Source organism: Neopsephotus bourkii, unplaced genomic scaffold (assembly GCF_033783945.1).
Source record: "Neopsephotus bourkii isolate Nb327-2 ecotype Australia unplaced genomic scaffold, CSIRO-AGI_Nbou_v1 NB_390, whole genome shotgun sequence".
In the NCBI taxonomy this organism is placed as follows: domain Eukaryota; kingdom Metazoa; phylum Chordata; class Aves; order Psittaciformes; family Psittacidae; genus Neopsephotus; species Neopsephotus bourkii.
Window position 1 is genome coordinate 150,321 of NW_026900894.1, and position 15,717 is coordinate 166,037.

Consider the following 15,717-nt stretch of genomic DNA (forward strand, 5'->3'; position numbering starts at 1 on the left):
AACATATATTTTTTTAAATTTTTAAATTAAAAAGTAAAAAATATTTTCAAATATTTCAAATATTTTAAAATATTTTTTCAATCAGATGTTTAAACATTGTATAATAATTTATTTCTGATACTTGGTGTATTCAATTACTGTTTCACTTTGTAAAGTGGAAACGGGTTAGCAGTGTTAGGTGAAGCACTGTTAACTCATAAAAATAGTGAGGTGGAAACATCTGGAAATCTCCACAGTCTCCTATTTTAAACAACACAAAATGAAAGAAGATACAAATTTCGTTGAGTGACAGAAAGAAGTAAAATTGTCCATTAAATATCCATTCTGTCACTGTCATAATTTACTAAGATTTGTGTTTAAAGTAATGATTTGTCTAATTATCAACATGTTCATAAGAAAATAACAAATCTAGGTAGATTTTCTTATTACTGTGCATCTGTAAACTCCTTGTATATCTTTAGTAAATAATAAGCATCAAGTTTAGCTCCCAGTTGCAACACAGGACTCTCTGTTGATCAACTGCACTGTTGCTAGCACAAATCAAAGGAAACGCACATGACCAAGAAGGAGTAAAGTAAATAGAGGAAATCAAGCTTAAGATCTTCTATAACTCAAACTATCCAGAGAACTAGTAGAATTTCACTTCAAGAAATCTGCCAAAGGCTTTTGTATATTTTATGCAAACAAAACAATGATACACTTTAAAAGTCTTGCTTTAATATTAGTACTTAGCTACAGTACATTAAAGTCAGTGTACAGCTTTTTCCATTTTACTGTAATCTCTGTAAACTCACGATTATATTGCATCACACAAAAGGTTGTGAATCCTCTGCAATCCCCATTAAATCTACTGAATGCAGTAGAGTGGAACTGCCATGATGGTATAGGAAGTTAAGAGGCAGTAGACATATTGGGTGTCCAGCCCATTTGATAAGCCCGTTCCAATGTCCTCTTGCAATCCTGTAGTACAGTACTGAAGGTTATATGTGGATACTGCTGCACTAGCTGCTCCACTGTGGCTTCATTCACCTGCAAGTGAAAAAAAGGATCAATGATGTGAAAAACTGAATAAAACCCCAACATCTTGCAAGCTAAATGAATGATTGAACTTTGGATTCCTGGAAGGACTTGCAGGATTGTGCTCTTTTCTGATACTATAGGTTTGATGCATTTATCACAAAACAAATACACAAAATGTAATGTTCTGCTGGGGAATTAAAAGAAAACACAAAGCAAAACAAAAAACCAAGCCAAACCCAAGCACCACCACACCTCAATTTTACTGTAAATGAAGAAGTTTTATATAACATTCCAGTAAATTCTGTTTTGATTATTTATGATTGAAAGGAAACAGGAAAGAGGAATAGTCCCTGCTTCAAAACAGCTTTGTTTAGAAAACTGCAACAATGTTTAACAATCTGTTATTTTCATTCCATGCTTGACTATGTTGGCCCAAACCTAATTATTCAAAGAAAAGTCATCCCATTTAACAAAGTGCTGCCCAGAATAACAGATTTCTATATTGAAATAGAAACATTTATTCAAACTCACTCAAGCAGACATAGGTTTGAAGTATGACTTTTCTGACTTTGGAAAATGAAAATTGATTAAATATATTAATTAATTTATGGCACATACTAAGTGTAAATTTTTACACATGCTAAGGAGTAACTTGAATGAGCTTAAGAAATGGGCCCATGCAAACCTCACGAGGTTCAATCTGGGTTGGGGCAACCCCCAGTATCAATACAAGCTGAGGGATGAAGGGATTGAGCATATCCCTGTGGAGAGGGGCTTTGGGATGTTGGTCAACAAGAAACTGAACCTGACCTGGCTTCAGTGTGCGCTCACAGTGCAGAAACCAACTGTATCCTGGGCTGCATCAAAAGCAGTGTGACCAGCAGGTCAAGGGAGCACTGGACCAGGTTGCCCAGGGGGGTTGTGGAGTCTCCTACATTGGAGATATTCAAGGCCCGCCTGGACAAGTTCCTGTGTGATGTACTCTAGGTTATCCTACTCTTGCAGGGGGTTTGGACGAGATGGTCTTCTGAGGTCCCTTCCAACCCTTGGGATTCTGTGATTCTGTGATTCTGCTCCTCTGTTCTCATGAGACCCCAGCTGCAATACTGCAGCAATGGAGTCCTCAGTACAGGAAAGACATGCACCTGCTGGAGAGAGTCCAGAAGATGGCCACAAAAATGATCAGAGGGATGAAGCACCTCTGCTATGAGGAAAGGCTGAGAGGGCAGGGTTTGTTCAGCCTGAAGAAGTCTCTGGGGAGACCTTATTATGGCCTTTCAGTTCTTAAAAGAGGCCTGTAAGAAAGATGGGGAAACACTTTTTAGCAGGGCCTGTTGCAACAGGATGAGGGGTGAAGGTTTTAAACTAAAAGAGGCGACACTCAGGCTGGATGTGAGGAAAAAATTCTTTGCAAAGAGGGTGGTGAAACACTGGCACAGATTGCCCAGAGAGGTGGTGGATGGACCATCCCTGGAGACATTCAAGGCCAGGCTGGATGTGGTTCTGAGCAACCTGATCTAGTGGAAAATGTCCTTGCTTACTGCAGTGGGGTTGGAAATAGATGATCTTTAAAGATCCCTTCCAACTGAAACTGTGATTCTATGAATCAACATTACTGAACAGAACATGAACTGTACTGTAGCTATCAATGCGGCTGCAATGAAAAATTAGAGATAACATGACTTAACATGGGGAAAAGAATGCAAACTACTCTATACTGAAGCTAGATCAATTTACTATTTTACCGATTACCAATATAAGTCAACTCTTCCACAGGTTAAAAGTACTGCTCGTCTTCACTTATGTCATTGGTAGGAGTACTAATTTAATCTTTTGGTGTGAGGCTAACAGCTTTTTGTGGGCAGAAATGTTTACTACCATCTGAGTAGATGATCCATATCCAGTAGAAGATCCATCTTGGGAATAATATTCTAAAGCACAGTGACCACAGTATCTAATGATATTTTTGTCGTTAGAAGATAAAAAGGAGCGCATCATTCTGAACAGTGATTGCACCCAATGACAAGGATAAATGTAAGGTTTAACAGCCAGTTCTTCTACTTTTATAATAGAAACACTCAATCGTCATTGGAAATTTCATTTAGATGAGACTGACTTGGACAGAAAACTGGTTTAACTTTCCTTCATTGCACAAATTGTACTCTTTTGGCAAACTGCCACGTTACAGTAACATCTTCCAGTTCTGAAAAACAAGAAGTTACTTTTAATAAATCAAAATGAAATCAGAGATAGCACAAGTCCCCCAAAATATTTTATATTTATAGCTGAGTACATACTTTCAAACTGTTGGCAACTCTTCCTAGAAATATTGCTTGGAAGGGAAGAATCCCCTATGATAACAGTATTTGCTACTTTTTGCCTATTCAAAAATAGTCAAAAGCCTCTTTACTTTAAGATTTGTGGTGCAGAGTGCCATGTCAGAATTTGTCATACTATCAGCAACTTCTTTTAATGGTTAACTCAGCCACAACAAAATGCTTACCACACACAGCTGCTCATTCTGCTCTTTCATAATGGGAAACCTACTGCTTATCTGCTAGGCATCTGAAAAAATTACCAGTAGATAAAGGCTATTATGATTTGACACATAATATTTGGGCTTTATCTGTTAGACTAACGTGGATTTTTTTCTTACAGGAAACAGTAAGTCAAATTTGCTATAAAGATGATGTACAAACACAGGAAGATAAGTAATGATCTCCATGTCTTGGTGTCTTTGAGTCAGGACTGAAAACATTTACAGAAGCTACAGTCTAGGTAGATATAAGCTAATGTATTTACTACAATGCTAATTTAACTTAAACAGCATGGCCCAGGATATTCAGAAGGACAGGTAATGTTGCAATGGAATCCTTTAGTCTTAAGACATGAAAAAAAGTATCTATCCTAATGGTTATGCCATTACTCAATTACTTTGAGTTTGAAAAATTGAGTTTAGTCTCACGATACAGGAAAAATTATCCTACCAATCTCTATGACAAATGATCAAATATATGTAACTTCTACTTAAGTGTAAATATTTTAATCCTAAAGAACTAACAGCAAGTAGCAAAATATTATGCTGGACAAAATAAATTCTACATAATATTACACAAGAGAAGAGGAAGAAAAAGGATTCTATTTGGCAGTGGGACATCCTACATGGATCCCAGGATGAGAAACAAATGTGAACAGTAGTTAAGCCACAATTGATCCCCTATCAGAATATTTTGAAACCCTTTCTTTTACTAGGAGAAAATTCAGGTCAAACACTAAAACACTGTAAAAATTTAGTATGTTAAACTTCCTGTAGTATTGGACTAAAACTGGACTACCTAAAAGGTAGAAAAAATAGAGAAATCAGAATTTTGTTCTTTGATAATGAATAAGTCATAGCTATGTCAAATCCCTTAGTATCCTTGTCATCAGTTTCCCTAATGGTAGGATTAAGATGAAAAGTCATAGGCCTAACCATTAGAATACACGCTTCTGTCTCCTGAAGATGCAGTCTGGTTGGTGATAAAACAAAAGTACTGAATGCCATTCCCAAAATAAATTCTTTATAACAGCGCAATTTTCCCTTTGAGCTTTAACAGTCTTGTTCAATGAATGAAAACTAAAAATCTTCACATCTTAATATGCTTTAAAATGTTGTATTTTTCTTCCACAGAACTTCCATTAATCTTGAGTTGTCAAAAAGGAAGACTACTGTCTGAAGATAAACTAGTTAGATTATGTAATACATAATCATTCATTTGAATTTTAATAGCTTTTCAATTATATTTTAACACCTAATGAAAGAATGCAGTCCTTATCAGTAAGAGTCGATGTATTAGGTTTGTGGGAATCCTGGTCATCAAACACTAAAAAGACTGCAACAACACGGATTGGTTTGAACTTATTTTTTCTTGATGAAATAAAAATTTATTCCAGCCCAAAGCAGATCTGAAAAGTGAAAGAAGCTGGATTACAGAAACTGGCAAGACCAAGTGATATCATCTCCTTTAACACAATTTTGCTTAAAGACATCTGAACACATATTGCCTGTTTCCCAGGAGAATATACTTGACTTTGTGAGAAATATCATCTTGGTGGCACCTCCTTAATTTCTTCCAGCGATGATGATATGATTGTGAAGAGCATATTTAAATATTATTTGCACTAGAGAGAAAAAATACTTCTTCATGTGATAATTATGAATTCATGTGAAAGAGAAGAACATCAATACCCATCTAGTCCATTTGAGGTGGAAGGACATTCACAAAAGGGTTTTGAGAGTGCATCTCCAGAGGACTTCATTCTCACTCTGCTAGGTACACACACAATGTGGGTAAAATATTGAGAAAAATGTGAATCAGTGTTGAAAACTCTTTTGGTCCTTTAGGTAAAATGACCTACCTGTAACAGAAAGCCTGAAAAACTCCTCCAAGTCCTGAAATATTTTCCCCAGAATAAACTAACTGGCACTTACGAGCTAATTTCTCAGGTTCAGGATAAACTGAAGCTATTCGTTTCCATTAATAAGTTACTCACAGGAAAAAATATTCACTCAGGTCTTTGATCTGGTGTGCTAGAATTATGCATCCGGTCTTACTGCCAGTATTTACAGATTTGGTACATCACTTATATCTGCCACAGACCACCATGAGTAATTTCTTTTATGCCATTTTCCACAAGCTCTCATGGAAAATTCAAACTGCAAACTAGAAAATTTTGGGGTTTTGTTTTTACATGTGTCATGTCATTTGACAGAATTCTAGTGATAATTTCAGCACTGTTTTCTGTCATTTATAGATTCTAAAATCAGGATTTTCTAAAGATAGCAAAAGATTCCAAAGGACTAGGATCTATTTTTCTTTACCTTTACCATTATGATTCTATGACAGATCTTATTAAATTCAAGGGAATGAAACTTTCCTAATGCTGTTAAGATAAATTAGGGATTACAATTGAAACCATCAGTCAAACTATACATTGTTTTTAATGAGACTGGTATCTTCATTCACATATGGAACAGAAACAGGTTTTCCTATGCAGGAGGTTCCTACTTCTAGTTAACTTGTCTTCAGTTGATATCACGTCCAGGAGAGCTTCTTTTGGATTAAAATACCAAGTCGCACATACAAGGGCTTAAAAAAGCTTTGGGTTTAAATGAGAGAAGTCCTTTGCTGTACTTCTAAGAAGAACTGTAAGACTGCCTACTGATCTAAAAAACTCCTCATGAAGTCTTTGAATGCAACTCTGATTCTAAAACTATTAAATTGTCCCTAGAATGCCTGTGTTGTGTCATTTAGAGCAATACTGAAAAAGAAGAGTAGAGTCATGACCTGAACTGCAAGTTTTGTGCTGCTCTACACAAGGAAGAAGTATTCATTGTTAATCTAAAATGTTTCTTATGTGGGGAAAAGCTTCAGGGTAACATCCAATTCACTTGAAAATTAAAAAGAGAAAGCTATCTCCATTACAAGTTAATAACTGAAACCACTAAGCAGCCAAATAAAAAAAAAAACCAAACCAAACCAAACCCAAGCCCCCAAACCTAGGCTCTCATGCAAAATCTCTGGACTTTGAAAACTGGATTAGGGCAAAGGTGCACAACTTATTTCTTAGGAAAACTTGCCTATGCTGCTTAACTGTTTATAACAACATATAGGGATGGGTTCCTGAAATAATTTTTGCATAACCTCTAGCCCAACCCTTGGAGGCATGTGGCTAGCTGACTTTGGAGAGTGCTGACATCGTGGGCTCTCTGATCCTGAGGACAATACAGGTAGGTATCTTCAGTTATATAACGTAGAGGCCACTCATTAATAAAAAATAGCAGACCAAGTTATAATTCTGTTAGTCTGCAGTATCTGTGCAGAAAGGCATTAATAATATACAGATCTTCTAGCTTAATTTTATAAATCTGTGCTTGTAAAGGATTTTAGGGAAACGTTAGTATGTGAGAAGTTACATTCACACCAAAAGATTTTGAGGGCTACCATACATGTAACATTTAATAATAGAGGTCAATAGGATGCAAGTATTATCATTACCCTTTTACATATAAAGAATTACAACTTTGCACAGAATAAATGAAAACTGATTTGTTCCAAAAAGGCTTTCTTACCACATTATAGACACTTGTGCTTACAGAGTTGTACTCCAGTATTAGAGATACTGAAATCTGTGTGCATTTCTGTCTTAGTATACATATATTAGTACTAAATGAAAGCCAAATTTGCAGTTAGTGGTCAAAGAAACAAGTCTATAGTCATTGTGTGTATCCATAATGATGGATTTCAGACACATTTTATGTTCCAAATTCCCTAATGTTTTAACAATAAAATCCAAAATATACACACTTGGAGTTACATAGAAGCAAATTTTCATTCACACTTTCTTCTCTCTGAGCTGTAGTTTGCTTTTTCAAGTCAGTGTCTTATAAAAAGCGCACTTTGATTTTTATTTTTTTTTTTAATAGTTGAATGAATTATATTCTCAGGTGGCCCAATTATAACTGTTGCCTGTAGCCATAACAAAATTAAAGATTTCTGGAAACGTTTTGTGTGAAGTGCACTTGATCAGCTAAGGCAGACATATTCCACAGAGTTTCAGTGACTGCCCTCATGCCCAGGGGCAGAACCTTTGTTTAGGACTTTAATAAAATAACAGCACTGCCAATATTAGCACAATATCCTATAGTCCAAATAAAGTCCCTTATGATTTCAGCAAAGGATTTATTCTGATTTAATGGATGCTGTTAAAAAAAACACAACAAAACAAACAAAAAAACCCCCCACATACACAAACGTACAAACACTGTATTGTGGACTCATAAATAATGAAATTGACAAGTGCAGTCTGATTATAAAGACATTCGACAACTTAACTGTGTTAAATCTTAGCAATTAATTTCACACTTATATTTGAAAAGGGGAAGGAGCAGATAAACACAAATATCAGTAATCTTTTCTGCTGTGTGAAGTGAAATAAACACATCACACAGACTTTCTAATATTCAGTGGCAGCACTTCTGGAAGGATTTCAGAAAACACAGCAACGCTGCTTGTGGAGTATAGCTCCTTTACAGGTCTTGCTTAAATCTCAGCAGAAAGGTGGAGTCCTAGAGGGATGAAATTCATTGTTGTGGTTGTTTACACAGGTGAATGCTATTGCCTCGAACTTCCAGTCCCTGCACAATTGCTGCAGTCACTGTGTTACTGCAAACTAACAAAATAATCCATTTCAGCTCTCTGCGGATTTACTTAGTTTTCCAGCAGAACCCTCATTTCAGGGCTTGCTCTCCTAATCATTACTGCTAACACAGTATTTAATATTAAAGTTGTGTAAGCTATAAAGTTTCCATTTTCAATTATCATTGCTTATAGTGAGGGTTTACTTTCTGTTAAATCAGATAAACCATTCCAAAGGAGCCTTTTAATTTGTCTGGTTGGTTGGTTTGCTTATTCTGTTCATTTCAAACTTGGACCTCTAGACTCCACCTATTATATTTCAAGGTAAAAATACCAGTATCATAAGCATTTAAAATTATGATGAAACTCTGTTGCTTTGCTCTTACTTATAAAAATTGTATGTAATGAAGATCCATATGCAGTGGAATGACAGCTTATCTATATAGTGATAAATATTCTTTCAGATTACTTAATGCCAGTTGAATTAATACCACTGAATACTTTCCTTCCTATTCTGCTACATTAACAATAAGTTAGAGCACATTATTGTAATACTTGTCAAAATGACAGTGTGTAAAACTAACAAAGAACTCATTCTCAAAATTTGCCAGCTGGCAAAAAATGACTAGAGGGAGGAGAGGACAATGCTTCTAAACAAATCTCTCTTTTTTTTTTATCATGCTGACTACTTCACATTGCATTTTTCCTTAACAGTTTGCCTTATCCTGATTGTGGACCATTGATCATTACCTGAGGGCCCATCTTTTCCTTACAGTATGATATGGTCATGTAGGTTCTTTTTAAAAACTAGGATAGGCTCATTAACTCAGTACAGTCTACTGCCATGGATTTGCTGTTGAACAAACCTGCTGCCTGGAAGATAAAAAACTTTCGGTACAGAAACAGTTAAACTAGAAGTATAAAAAGTTCAATTTATATAAAGAATCCTTTTTTATACTTTAGCAGATGCTTTCACGCAGATAATGGATTTGTTATCCTAGTTAGGTAGGGGAAAAAAAAAAAAGTATTGTTCTGTATTTTAAAATTGTTTTATTGAAAACCAAAGTGAAATAAATGCTATTTTTCTTTTTTTTTTTTTTTGTGGGTTAGCAAGGCTAACTGTAGCTTCCTTCTAGTGGGATTCACAGATTTCATAAAATTAAAATCTTCATTATTCATAGGGAGACATATTGATCACAGCTCCTACATTACACATGTAAAACATTAAAAAATACAGCCTATCCTTTTCAATATGCAGCAACATATCTTGAACAAATTATAGTAATTTTATTAAAATAAAAGCTATAGAATTTTTCTTAAAGAGAGGATTGGGTATTTTCAGTTCTCTTCAGTATCACAGAACCGTGATAAATTTTGAAAAGAACCCCTTAAGATATAAAAGAAGAAATGGTACCAATTTGTCAGTTTTTTTTTTTTTGGTTTTTTTTTTTAAATCAGGCTACTGATAGTATTATCTGAAGGGGGAAGGCAAATTGCTACGATAATTATATTAAAACAAACCATGGCTCTGTACTCGTGTTGTACTGTTGGTTAAGACCAGTTTAGCTCAAAGATGTATTTGAAATTTAAAGCTGTATCTCTAGAATTGAGATCTCTTTTTCACTTGCTTAACTCCAGTTACAGACTATCTAGGCAAATCAAAAGTTCCGTGGATGAAGCATAAAAACATATCAAGCCATGATTACTAATATATATATTATATACACTCATATAAATATTTATATCTAAGTATACTTTATATATTTTACATTTCCATATTCTACATATATTATATACAATTTTTATATCTAAAGAAATTGAAAACTCTTTTTGCCCTCAGGTAAGTTTTTTCACAAGCTGGCATTTCCTCATATACAACTGGAGCTGCATCCCAGTTAGGCTAAGGATTTGCAATTTGTATAGGATATATATATATTTATATATATACATATATTTCTAAACCAGATTTTATAGAAGAATAAAGTAATAAATTGTTTTTAAAATCTGATTTTCTAAAAATCTTAATCTTACTTAAGATGCAAATGATTTCTTCACAGACCATTTTTATTTTTAGGGATCATCTATCTTCCTTACTCTCTGTGGTAATATAGAAGTGTTTGTCTTTTTGTCAGTTGTACTGAACATCAATTTCTGTGCTCTAACTTCTCAGTAATACTGTAATATGAAATAGATGCTCAATTCATCTGAGAAAGTCATCTGGAATAAGCTACAGGCTTTCAGAAGTATTTTCACAAAAAGCAACCTGATTATCTCAAAAAAAAAAAGAAAAAAGAAAAATTTCAAGAAAAAAATCAAGGAGTAAAGGCTTTGATTTATTAACTGAAATTGTGTATCTATTCACAGCCAACTTTGTCAGACTCACTTCATTTCATTCACACATAGCTGTGAATGTTGGAATTTTGCAGCCTTTGTTTTTCAGTGTCTTTTTTCTACATATTTTCCCCAAAACTGTCTCCTGCATTTATGTGGTAGCACTGCTGATAATCATTGCAAATAGCACTACAGCTACAAGAAAAGTATCTTGAAATATGAAAATCTGTATTAGAAAAGCTGCAGGAGGATTATTTTGACACATTGTTCAATCAGTCATGCTACTAGCCAGAAAAAAACATCAAGTTTTTAGCCACTATCTCCCATGTGATACCCAGACATTTTCCACAAAGGTGAGGATTTTAAACTGCCATTATTTGAAGCTGTTTAGGTTACAGTGAAAACACAATAAGGAACTGCTGTAAAGACAGCTTTACAAGGAGTTCTACCAATAAGAGGAGATTGCCCTTTTCCAGCATGTAGAAGATTGCCCTTTTCCTTTGATTTCTTTTGGAAATATAAAATATTTAGAAATTTGGTTCAAAGAATACACAGTCATGTTCTCTTTTTGCTGTGGGGACTAAACTGAGGTGAACTGAATACAATCCCTTGTTCTGGAAACAACTTTGTGCTCTTCTTGGTACTTAACCGAGGGACACCTCAGAGCTTCAGTGTTCCCTGCAGTACAGAAACCAGCTATGGGTTGCCAGACCCCCATGTCATGTCCCCAAACACAATCTTGGGCTAAGCTCACAACAGCACAGCCCTCCACTCTGCATAGAAACTGTGAGTTTGTGGTCTTACTGTGCTGCCAGAGGCACTGGGAAGAGGCAAAACAAGGGAATGAAGCCTGGTGCAAATGTAGGCAGTGACACTAGAATGCAAACCAGAAATACTATGTCCTTTAAGCCTTTCCCAATTACAAACCTCTAAAATGTTCTGCTTAGGTCTTAAATAACTACTGATATTATCTCTTACTGCTTTCAAAAGAAATAGAGACTCAGAGTGGCAATGTTTCCTTTTTATAAAACAGATGACTTGTGCAGCCCCAAGAGCCTGTGCAGCCCCTCACAAATACGTGCACTAGGAAAACACATGAACTAGGAAATCATCAACCAGCAATGAGAGAAATACAGACTGTGGTACATACATATAGTTTAACTGATGAGGTAGTAAGACTTATTTTCAGCATCAAAGTAATATTTGCACAGACTTAGATTAGGCACCCTGTACTGTGACAGTGTTCAGAAGGGAGAACTGTCCTAGTTGCTTTCGAGTACACGTTGGTGCTTGTATGCAGGCAACTGGGGAATTTTATTGTCCAAAATATAGGTATTTAAAAATATTTAGGGTCTACTTTATGAATCCCTAAATAATTTTGGAAGTCTGGATAAGTCTCTCAGAAGCCTATCTGACAGAGCAAATTAACAGTATGTGTCTCCATTGTAGAGCCCTGCAGAGATCATCAAGGTAGTGTTTCCTGAGCTACTCATGGAAATGGAAGCAACAGGTTATACTACCACATCTATATGACAGTATGTCATGAGCCTTGCTGAGTGTGATTTTCCTGGACAAGGTGCTGCACTTTGGCAGACCAGCTGCTATATCAGCACTTAAGCCTGTGTCCCCTCCGCCCCTGCACCTTTGCAGTAGTACCAGTTCTTTCTGGGCAATCTCTTGGCCTTAGGCACCACTGCTGTGTAGTGCAGGGAAAGACAAAATTGCCTGTCATGGAGGTGCTAGTGAAAATTAGGAAAAGAAAAAAAAAAGATTTGCACAGTAACTCTGCTTCTAACATTTTTATATTGAAAAGAATATTTAGATTTTGTGTATCTAAGCATAAACATGTTTTCTGAACCAGAATTTGACTACAAATAGTTCTAAATGATTTTCAGAATTTAATAATCTTTCTTCTGTATAAGCTTTGCAAATAGGGATTACGCTGCTACTTAGCAACACTTAAAAGTTGAAAAAATAATGTTAAAATGCTTATTAGAAAACTTGCAACTTAAATATGTGTCCTCATTACGATGATCTCATGAAACAGCATTTTGAGACTTCTCAACATAATGACATTTGAGTCAAAGACCATATTGCTTCTGTGGTGTGCATGTTATATGGTAGGAAACATGATAAAAAGAAAGGTCATGGCAACAGCAATTTCATGAAAAATGAATAATTTGGTTATTTTCATGGTGTGGATCAATAATGCTCTGCATCTACTGAAGCACATTGCCTGGAGGCATTCAGATAATCAATGGCATAAAACAGAGACTGCCTGTACCCAGGCTTGCAGCCTCTCTGATCTTTCCTGGGAGGACCCTTGACGCCTCTAATTTGTGTCAACTGCATATCAAAGAAATTCCAAAGAGCCTGGGTCATAAAGCGTACTTCAGTGGTAACCATTTGAAGTCTACTTACATATGTTCCTTATGGAACAGTGTTTAAGTTCTTTCCTTCCAATGCCTGGGAATTCCTAGAAGGGCATAAATGCTACCTGGTACTAGCATAACAGTCAGCACATCTCAGAAAATGAAGGCTGGTTAGAAGGGTCAAATCTTTTAACTTTCTCTTCACTGCAAGCTGACAATAGCCCAAAGACAAGAATTTAAATTAACAGGGCATGTAAATAAATCCTTCTGCACCACCCAAGAATTCTCTTTAATGATGTGCTGGACACTGACATTTTTAATTTCATAGAGCAGCCATCAGAAAAAATTAGTTCTGAATGATATTGGGAAAAGACAGTTGAAGACATGATTTTGTTCAGTAATTTCTCTGTTCATTTGCAGTGGAAGAAGGGAGCCGGCATCTTCTTGCTGCCAAAAATTCTCAAGTCAAGGATACTTCATTCAGTCTGTGGAGTTGTGTTTCCCATCTAAGCTTTGCAAGCAAGAAAATAATTCCCAGCGGTAGTCTTACTACTAATGTGTTTGCTGTAACAGCATTTACTCATTTCTTAACAAGTTTTAGCTTACCATACTTTGAATATTCATAGACATGCACACACGCACACATGCACAGCACACTCACACACACACGCTTGCAGACACACAGCTAACATTGCTTTTCTATCTTCCTTGTAGCTTTCTCCAAAAATTTTTGTTCCCCTTTTAGCAGTTGACTTTTCTCAAAAAGACTTTTTTTTTTTGTTTTGCTTTTACCAATTGACTTTCGTAACACAAGAGATAGTGTGTAATCCTTTGTAATGAACTAGGAAAGCATTAACCAGCAATGAGAGAAATACAGACTGTTACTACACATAGTTTGATGAGGTGGTAAAACTTGTTTTCAGCATCAAGATCATTGATTTTCTGTAGCAGCTGAAGACAGGATAAAATTACTGCACTTAGATCCTTGTTGATCCTTCTATGTTAGCTAAATCCACAAAATAAATACATGTGTAAAATTAATCAGCTGATTCAGGGTCAGCTCTAATTCCCAAGGTCAAGTAACCCTCTGAATGTTCTCTAAGTACATAATCTTAGCACAATCCATCAAAGAGACTCTCACACTCTTTTTCTCTGTTGGCTCTTGTAAAACACTAATGTTTAGGAGATTAAGTGGAGTCAGCTTTAACAGACAGAGCAATTCTTCTAAAGTGCTCAACCTCTTCCCAAACTGGAAACCGTCTAAGGCTGGGTTTGCAAAATTATATTTCTACCTTTACAAGTGACCTGGAAATTACTCTTTACTAGTTGAAATACTGGGGCTTGTAACTGTCTTCTAGAAAGCACTGCAAGGGATGCGAGGTAATGGTTTTGAGCACGAAGCTTTTTAGGCTAAAAAAAATGCTTCCACAGCTTCACAAGACTCCGAGATGTGCTTATTGATGGGTACCACAAGCTGGAAATTTTGTTCATCATGTCTGGAAAAGAAACAATCCCTGCATACATATTTTAAGATTTGAGATTAGAGACACTGAACCTCCAGTGACTTTTACCTATTTCTGCCATGCTCCCAGGACTTTTGATCTCTCTTCTCTCAACAGAGATACGATTCCTGAAGGCTAATATGAGGTGGAGCATCACTGCCTTGTTGTCTTCTGTTCTAATGATAAAGTATTAAAAGCTAGAGATATTCTTAATATAAGCCAGGTAAGAAAGCTATGTATTAAAAAATTTAATATTCTTTTCTTTTTCAGAATTACGGTTTTATCCAAATCCTTGTCCTTTCACAAACCATTATATATGAGCAAGACCACAGATGTATAGAAAATCACACTGGAAGTAACAGTGAAGTATTTTTTTTTTTTTTAATTCTTTCGTTGCTCTTTTTATTTCTTTTTAAAAAACAAAGTAGTCTATCATAGTAATGACATGACATACCAATCACTTTTACCCAAAAATATTCTAAACCTTCAGGGGGCAGATTTTACATAAAACTTTTGTGAGCACCTCAGGCTGTGGGTGTATCCTGTGGGTGTATTTTGAAAATCCATGTCAGCAAAAATTTAACATGCTCTTTTTAGTTCTCTAGATACTTCACTCTCACACCACTCAAAAGCAGGCACCATAAAATTCATATAAATGTTCTTTACCTGATCGCATCTCATCAGCCCTAAATATCTGAGAGACTTGCTGCTTTGTGCAATTTGGGTGGCTCCATGGTCTGTGATTTCTTTGCACCATCCAACATCCACTGTCTCTATTGTCATGCTGTATTGTCCAATGGCTATCAGAGCTGTAAAGATATTAAAGGCATGAACTATGTAACTTGTAAAGATGGTAAGCTCAGTTCTATGTAAACATTAAACTATGTTTAAATTACAGTCTGAGAAGCAGTTGTCATGTACCTTGTAAAAGATCTTGCATTTATAACTAGGTAATAGCTGTCTCTTCACAGTTTTGCTGTTTTGTTTTCTTTTTTTCAGCAAAATAGTACTGCAAAGACAGCACAGAGAATAACAGGACATACTCCGTGTCACTAAAACACATGGCTTTAGAAAGCCCTACAAGTATCTTATGTCACGCATTTTATAACTATATTCAAAAATTGCATTTGTTTCCTATTGTTCATATTGATGAGGTAATACAATATGTCTCACTTTAACATTTTCCTCAGTGTTTTCCAATTAAAAATAATAATAATAAAAAAAAAAGGCTAGGAGGAATTAAAACAAAAACTTGAACCTTTATAAAAGGAAATGAAAAAGGATCTGGAAGTTCTGAAAGGACTGAAAAATGGA

General features: G+C 35.6%; 1 protein-coding gene across 1 annotated transcript; it reads right to left on the minus strand.

The window, feature by feature from the left end:
* Positions 1–697: 697 nt before the first annotated feature.
* Positions 698–15,235, minus strand: LOC133210127 (F-box/LRR-repeat protein 17-like). The gene is made up of 2 exons (XM_061349245.1): positions 15,070–15,235; positions 698–1,029 (listed from the first exon to the last, which is right to left on the minus strand). The coding sequence occupies exons 1-2, from the start codon at positions 15,184–15,186 to the stop codon at positions 892–894; spliced, it is 255 nt and encodes an 84-aa protein (XP_061205229.1). The 5' UTR covers positions 15,187–15,235; the 3' UTR covers positions 698–891.
* Between the last annotated feature and the right edge of the window lie 482 nt (positions 15,236–15,717).

Bases quoted from the DNA above. Each gene is read 5' to 3' on its own strand.
- LOC133210127 (XM_061349245.1), bottom strand. From the start codon at position 15,186: ATGACAATAGAGACAGTGGATGTTGGATGGTGCAAAGAAATCACAGAC. The intron at 1,030-15,069 runs GTAAAGAACATT...TTTCACTTGCAG, and splicing joins GGCTGATGAGATGCGATCAG to GTGAATGAAGCCACAGTGGA.